At 33.3% G+C, this 8613-nt stretch overlaps 1 protein-coding gene across 1 annotated transcript; it reads right to left on the bottom strand.

The window, feature by feature from the left end:
- Window positions 1-400: 400 nt before the first annotated feature.
- On the bottom strand, window positions 401-5434 carry LOC125854603 (pyruvate kinase, cytosolic isozyme). The gene is made up of 4 exons (XM_049534187.1): window positions 5225-5434; window positions 3194-3464; window positions 1683-2144; window positions 401-1436 (listed from the first exon to the last, which is right to left on the bottom strand). The coding sequence occupies exons 2-4, from the start codon at window positions 3449-3451 to the stop codon at window positions 624-626; spliced, it is 1533 nt and encodes a 510-aa protein (XP_049390144.1). The 5' UTR covers window positions 3452-3464; window positions 5225-5434; the 3' UTR covers window positions 401-623.
- Between the last annotated feature and the right edge of the window lie 3179 nt (window positions 5435-8613).

Below are 8613 nucleotides of genomic sequence, written 5' to 3'. Positions count from 1 at the left end.
TAAACAAACGGAGAAAAAAATAATAGAAATAATACGATAACCAAAATCAAAAAGACACTGAAGAACAAGACATCAAGAGAGTAATAAAAGCAACATTGATAAGAAAGTTATGCAATACACGACTACATACTAACCTTCTATCATAATCCTCGACTACCAAATCTTCTTATGTGGAGTACAACTTGATAACAGGTAAATAGAGTTCTATAAATATAGGAACAGATAATACTATTGCAATTTTCACTGATATCCAAAATGAAAGAACCATTGGAACATGGTAAATCAGTTGCCAATGGAAACTCTTTCCAGTGTCCTACATTAAAAATTCCTCAAGAAGGTTAAAAAAAACAGCCTTTATCACCCACCCACCCCCTACATCACATACGACAACATAAAGATATTGCTGCACCAAAGGAATATTTATTTTAAATCCAGTGTTTGAAGCAGATATGAAAATATAACATGAAATATAGTAATCCTTGGTGATAATACTAGATATCCTAAGACATTGTGACAAAATCAGCATATTAATAATGCATTATCAAGACCAGAAAGCATAAATGAAAATCAGTCTGAGCTCAGGTGGAGGGAGTTCAAGATTTGTATGTTATGTGACACGACGATTACTTCACGATGCAAATCTTGATAACGGATGCAGATCCAATACGATGAAGTGCCACGACAGCATCACCAAGTTGGCATAGCCCTCTCGTTACGGCTGATTTCAGGGCAGCTTCAAGGATTACCTCAGTTGATTCAGAATCAGTGGCCTTTGCGGAACCTTCACCAAGAATTGGAATCAAGCCTCTATATACCAGACTGTGTCTAGCTGGGGTCTCGTCGCTGATGGACCAATCGAAAGAGTCTGTAGTCAAAACAGGCACGACTACTGACAGAATAGGAACTGCAGGCCTATACTTGGCAACCAGCTTTGCTGTACTCCCACCACGTGTCAGGACAACAATGAGTTTTGCTCTAGCTTTGTTAGCCGTACGGACAGCAGATGATGCAAGACTCTCCAATGGGCTCATTGGCAGCGGGGTACACCTGATCATTTCCTTGAAGATAGCCTCATTGTCAAGTGAAGACTCTGCCTCAATGCAAATTCGTGACATGATTTTTACTGCCAGCTCAGGATAAGCACCAGCTGCACTCTCCCCACTTAACATAACACAATCAGTGCCATCCAAGACAGCATTAGCCACATCAGTAGCCTCAGCACGGGTGGGTCGTGGAGACTTGATCATTGATTCAAGCATCTGAGTGGCAGTTACCACAGCTTTGCCAGCAAGATTACACTTGTATATCATCATTTTCTGAGCCAAGAAAATCTTCTCAACTGGAATTTCCATTCCGAGATCACCTCGAGCAACCATAAAAGAATCTGTCTCACGAAGGATTTCGTCAAAGTTGATTACCCCTTCTTGGTTTTCAACCTTCAAGACAATTTCAGAAAATCAAAACATCAGTGAATACCATAGAACTAGTTAGCACTAAGGTTTGTACACTGGACATTTGACCCCCCTCATTGAATAGAAGAAAAGAGAGTGATAAATGAAAAAGACATGTTCGGGAAGAAGTAAAAATCTAGAAAACACCAATCCATTGCCAAGTATTATGTTCTTCTCTCCTTAACAATTCATATGCTTCAAAATTCAACCATACTAAATTACTCTGCATACCTTTGACATTAGTTGAATGCGCTTGGCATGTGGACCAAGAACCTTGCGAACATTGACAAGATCTGAACCCTTACGCACAAACGAAAGCGCTATCATATCAATGTTGTTAGGAACACCCCACTCTAGTATATCTTCTTTATCCTTCTCTGTAAGTGTTGGAAGGTCCACAACCACACCTGGAAGGTTTACATTCTTCCTCTCTCCTAAGGTGGCAGAATTCTCGCAGCGACATCTCACCGTTCCAGATGGTGGATCACATGACAAAACAGTAAGGGTTATGGTACCATCTGCACACAAGATGGTATTGCCGGGCTTCAAGTCCACTACCAACTTCTTATAGCTCATTGAGATCATTTCTTCATTTCCTTTTATGGTATAGTCTGTGGATACAGTGATTTCTTGACCTTCCTTAAGCTGAATCGGTTTTCCATCTGTTAAGAAACCAGTACGAATCTCAGGCCCCTGCATAAAAAACGTATGTTAGTCCAACATCAAGGAAGCAAACTGAAGCTGAGGAATAGTTGCACATGCAGAATAAATCGAAGGTCTTAACCAGTACTCTTGACTTGTTATAATAGCAGCATTTTAAGATCAAATTCATTAACCATCGAGAACCAGAAACAAAACAGCAGTTGCTAGAAACGGAAATAGAGAATAAAATTGTAGTTCCATTCAATGATTCCAAGTCGAGCCTTATAAATTACCAAAGCGTCATAGTAAATAAAAGATCAAAGTCTTTACTTAAATATCTGGCAAAATGAGGAGAAAGATAAGAAAGTTTGCCGGCACCTACAGTGGCTCATAACTGGAAAACATAGCAAACAATAAAAGATCATACTAACGTGTGAAAAAGCTCCATACCGGTAAACAGAGGCAAGTGAACCTTAGCATGTGTTATTCAAGCTGCCAACAATCTGATCCACCTCACATTACACAATTTTAAGTTTGGAATGTACTAGATTACCACAGATTACTCACTTTTCTACAAATACTATTATTGAACAAACTTATTATCTTGTGGTTAACAAAGACTAGCCAAATCAAAATATTGCAATTCTCCACCACTAAAGGAAAGCCATTGCTTACGACCACATAAAACCAGATCATAACACTCTTCTGAACTATGTAGGAAATATGGTCCCTCTTGAGACTAAAGAGTTGGGACTTTCATTCTCCATGTCAGGAATATATAATAACCACAAAAGAGAACTGAGAATCTCTCTCTCGACTACATCAACACTCCTTGCCTGAATCGATTAGAAATGCTACTCTTCTAGTTTGAGAAACTTAATTCTCCCGGGAAGGGGGGGGAGGATGCTCAAAGGTAAGTAGTGAAATGTAGCATCCTTGACAAGGAAACTGTAAGCAAACTATGCCTGAGGTAATCCTCAAGCAAATGCCACACTGGAAATAACGACCAGCTCAAAATTACAAACCATCTGCACAAGCACTAAGTTGACATAGAAGAAAAATAGGAACAGATAAAACTAAAATATGCTTCAAAATCGAACCTTGGTGTCAAGCATGACAGCACACAGGATCTGAGTATTCTGCATAGCAATCTTAAGATTGTCCAATGTCTCCTGATGGTACTCATGGGTCCCATGAGAAAAGTTAAACCTGGCAACGTTCATGCCAGCACGGAGAAGCTTCTCCAGCATTGGCACTGTTCTAGAAGATGGCCCTAACGTGCAAACAATCTTGGTCTTTGGAATACGGCCATCATTTGGGAGATCCTTCATGATTCCAGCTATGTCTATGTTGGCCATTTCTTCTATTTATCTGCTCAAAAGGACAAAACCCACTCTTCTTCAGAAGCCCATATAACCAGCTCATTACAGAAAACTTTTACATGTTTTTATAATCAACTTTACATGTTTTTCTAAGCAAAAGCAAACATTTCATCAATTTGTACCAAGAAAGTGCTAGTATGTACAGAAAAAGAAAAGGACCTTGATTCCTTTAGATCTGAGTAGCAAATAAAAAAAGTACTTTGGAATTAGAACTGCACTTATTACTTTTACATAGAGGCAGGGTACTGATTTTAGACAAAGACGAACTTCCATGTATCCTTTTTAACAATATGAACAAACATTTAGTATTCTATAGCAGACAATCAACAAGCAGCTCCTGAGTGAAATTAGACAGATAAGAACACCTACATCAACTGTACATACAAGTTATGTTGCTCGAACTCCCCAAAATTGTTGTCGTACTCGTATCGGATCCTCAAAAAGAACACTACTTTTGGAGGATTCGACAACCCCCAGCAGCATTTTGTAAGAGACGGGACAACATAGCATACACGTGGAATATAAACAACAAATATGTGGATTCCAGGGTCATTCTATCACCTAGATGTTCTTTTCACAATGCTGTGATTCGAGAAATCAATGTGCTTCCACAACTTAATAGCATGGATAAAAGGGAAATTGGAAGAATCTTCATCAAGACTTCACACATCTCCCTATAACAAAAAATTAAACCAAAACACTTCCTCTGAGAACAAATATAGAAGTGAAGTCTTGAACTTTCAAATAAAGGAGACAAAAAAGGGGGATTGAAGAAACGATGAAACATCATCAACGATGTGACAAGGAAGAAATCAAACACAAAGAACTTGTGTCATTTCTCAATCTAGGACTTCAGATCAAGTAAAAGAACACTAAACCAAATACTCAAATGACCAAAAAGAGAGCTTTACAGCAAACCAAGAATTTGCACGAGTCCTAGAAGCATAACAAGTTCATCAAAAGCAAAAATCTTGTTCCATTTCTCAATCTGGAATTTCAGATCAACTTAAAGAACACTAAATCAAATACTCAAATCACCAAAAAATTAAAAACTTTACAATGAACCAAGGTGTTATACAAGTCTTAGAACCATAACATAGCCAAAAAACAAAAAAGGGTTCTCACCAGTCACCAGAGAAGCTACAGATCAACAAAAAGAACACTAAATCAAATACCCAAATGTCCAAAAACAAGAAAAAAAATCACCAAATGAAAACTTCACTACCAACCAACGATTTGCACAAGTCATAGAAGCATCATGTAGCAAAAAAAAGGGTTCTCACCAATAACCAGAGAAGCTACAGATCAACAAAAAGAACACTAAATCAAATACCCAAATGACCAAAAACAAGAAAAAAATCACCAAAATGAAAACTTTACAACAAACCAAATATTTGCACAAGTCTTAGAAGCATAACATAGCAAAAAAAACAAAAAAAGGTTCTCACCAGTCACCAAAGAAGCTACAGATCAACAAAAAGAACACTAAATCATATACCCAAATGACCAAAATCACCAAAAATCAAACTTTACAACAAAACAAAGATTTGCCCAAGTCATAGAAGCATAACATAGCCAAAAAGAAAAAAAACAAAAAAGAGTTCTCACCAGTCACCAGGAGAAGTTACAGATCAACAAAAATAACACTAAATCACATACCCAAATGACCAAAATGAAAACTTTACAACAAACCAAAGATTTCCACAAGTATAACGTAGTAAAAAAAAAAATGGTGAAAAGGGTCCTCACCAGTCACTACAAAAGCTACAGATCAAGCTAAACCACCCCTTCAAGATTTTAGTGCTACTGTTTGTTTGTTGTGCTTTTGCCAGATTCAACTATGAGGTATAAAACTAAACACAAAACACAAAACACTATTAGTTGCTTTTCTTTTTATAGGGATAAGTAGGAAAAGTGCTAAGCAGAGAGAGGCGACCTGTAAGAAAAAGATGCTTGTTACTCCCTCCGTCCCTTTTTAGTTGTCCACTTTAGAAATGGCACACAGATTAAGGCAACAATGATTAGCACAGTGAAGTTACAATTTTACCCTTATGACAACTTTTCACTTCAAAATTACAACCATTTATTTGAATTAAAGTAAAATAAATTGGAGGGAAACAACATACATTTTTACAATTTTCAAGAAGTGTAAATAAGAGTATAATAGGAAAAAATTTGTTGTCCTTTCTTGATTTGTCAAAATGGACAACTAAATAGGGACAACCAAAAAAGGAAATATGGACAAGTAAATAGGGACGGAGGGAGTAAAACGGTGGGCTGCTTGCTCTATACAGTGACCGATGTTGACTGTAGCCTACAAAATGCCCTTTCAATTACTTGCTCCGCGTTGACATTCTTTCTTTTTTAGTCTGTTGCAAAAAAAAAATATTAAGTAGTTATTATAATTAACAATAATTTATAATCGTATAAATATTTAAAGATTATTTTAAATCACAAATTTTAAAAATTTATCCTTTTTAAAAATATCATAAGTTTCAAAATTAAAAAGTGTCACATAAAATGAAAAGTAGGAAGTATTATATTTCTTATTCTTCAATAAATATAAATGTGACGTATGTGCACCATTTTTTAAACCAAAAGTGCAATTGCATGTTATATGTTCTAATCACAAAACTATGAAATATATTTACTCTTTTATCCTTTATTATATAAGTATAGAATATTAATAAATTTATTTGATTTGGTACCAACCAAAAATAAGTCAAATTGAGCTCGAATTAACTAAATATAAAAAAAATATTAATTATAATCTACTTTATTGATATATTTTTAATGTTTAGATACATTATTTTAAATTTAGGATTGTAAGTTATAAATATTTTGTTTGGTATTCAGATTTTTTAAAAATTTTTTTTTTGGGTATTCAGATTAGAAGTTACAATTACACTGTTATAAATTTTAGATTGGAGGTCAACGAGCTACTCTGTTAACATTTTATTTTGAATTTCATTTGATTGTAGTCTTTAATCTTATAAATTTGGCATATTAAACATTGATATTCAATGAAAATTTATTAAATTAACGTTTTTAATTTCTAAACTATCAGATGTGTAAGTGAAAATATATTTAATCTCTATAATTGTTTAATTTAAGAAAAAATAATGGAATATTATGGAATCAACTTTAGAAAGATACTTTGTACAACTGATATTGACATGTGTTCCACGTGGCCCAATGGGCTTTATTGGGCCCATATGGATACTATACGTGGCCTCCTAATTTTGACTTCACTCTTTTTTATAAGCCCATCAACAAATAATTAAATTAATTTTGATATGTCTAATGACACATGTAATAAATAAGAGAATACTAAAAATTCGAGTCATAAAATTCTTCAAATGCGAGCGCATTCATATTCAAAGAATTTATAGTGTTGTAATTATTAAGTGCACTTTTAAAAAATAAAATCAAATATCTCAATATTCATATTACAATTATCTTATATTTTTCTTCTTTAATTTAATTAGACTCGTCCATCAAGGATAAACATGTCTATTTTTTTCCGCTAACATTTTGTTTTTGGAATTGAAAACAAGTCATCATGAATACAAGCTTTAAGTGTAACTAATAGCATTGTCATTATATATACTGGTCACACGAGCCTTGAAAATAGTCTTTTTACATAAATATAAAGTAATTTTTTTCATAATAAATTCTTGTAATCTAATTTTTTTTTTCTGGAATTTTTTTATAGAACGAGAGCTTCTTCTTCTTTTTTTGGGGCGGGGGGGTTAGTGTCCATGGAGCCCACAAAAGATTTCCTATCAAATATATTATATAGTATCATTATTTTACTCAATTATAGTGCTTTCAAGTCCTGATGGACTCCTCCATCCCCCCAAAAGACAGAATTCTTTATTTTATTTTATTTTATTATATAGTTCAATCACATTTTGTTTTGTAGGATACAATTCTTTTTTTTTTATATTTTTTTCATTACTTCTAATTAATGTTTAATTTATGGCTTCTTCTTTTTTTGCAAGATAAGATTTGTTACTTGAAATATTAGGTTCATCAAATAGGATGAAAAAGTGCATAAATTTCTAGAATTTAAACTGTGAAACATATGATATCATGATAAAGTATTAAATTTATCAAGAAAACTTGATAATACAATTTAATGATAGAATAAAAATACTACTAAGTTTGGAGGGTAAAGTATCAAATCACTAAATTTAGATGATAAAATATAATCATATCAATTTTATATAGTTTGAATAGTAATGTATGAAAGTTTAATGTTAGTTTTTAAAAATCGCAATAAGAAAATTTGGTATATTTGCAACAAAATAATAATTGATTCGTTATTTACAAGTAAAATTTATAACATAATTAACAATAAAGTATAATTATTAACTAATTTTTTTATTTAGAAGCCAGAAGAAAAATCGATCTAGATTTATCATCTGTTTATTATCAGGGTCAATTATATTCTATCCTTATCAAGTTTTTCCTTTGTAATAGTGTAATACCCCAGAAATTTTTTTGAACTAAGACTCGAACCGTTCATCGTAGGGAGTGAGATTTTACCGAGGAATTAAAATTTTTTAAGTGTAAAGGTCACTAGATGTAGCACCTTGAGTTTCAAAAAGAATTAAATTGGAAATAGCAAAATCTGAAATTTTACAAGTTAAGCTAAGTATGAGTTTTGGGTTGACTTCAAACGACCATAACTCCTAGCTCAGGATGATTTAGGCGTTCTACCAGATACCGTAGGAAACATCTTTGAATTATCTTTCCAACGCCGCCGAGTTTGATAAGTTTCGAGGTCGGATGAGTGAGCTATGGCCTTTTGAAGTTAGGCNGTAAAATTTATAACATAATTAACAATAAAGTATAATTATTAACTAATTTTTTTATTTAGAAGCCAGAAGAAAAATCGATCTAGATTTATCATCTGTTTATTATCAGGGTCAATTATATTCTATCCTTATCAAGTTTTTCCTTTGTAATAGTATGAAATGTTCGAACTCTATTATCAAATAAAGAATAAATTTATATCATTTCGTATAATTTAAATCTTTCCTTTTTTAAATATTTGCGATCAGATTTTTCTTTATATAAAAAATGGAAATAAAGGAGATGTGGAAAACTGCTGCATGTACAAATTGACCCCT

This window comes from Solanum stenotomum, chromosome 2 (genome assembly GCF_019186545.1).
Source record: "Solanum stenotomum isolate F172 chromosome 2, ASM1918654v1, whole genome shotgun sequence".
In the NCBI taxonomy this organism is placed as follows: Eukaryota; Viridiplantae; Streptophyta; class Magnoliopsida; order Solanales; family Solanaceae; genus Solanum; species Solanum stenotomum.
This window is presented reverse-complemented; position numbering and strand designations above follow the sequence as displayed.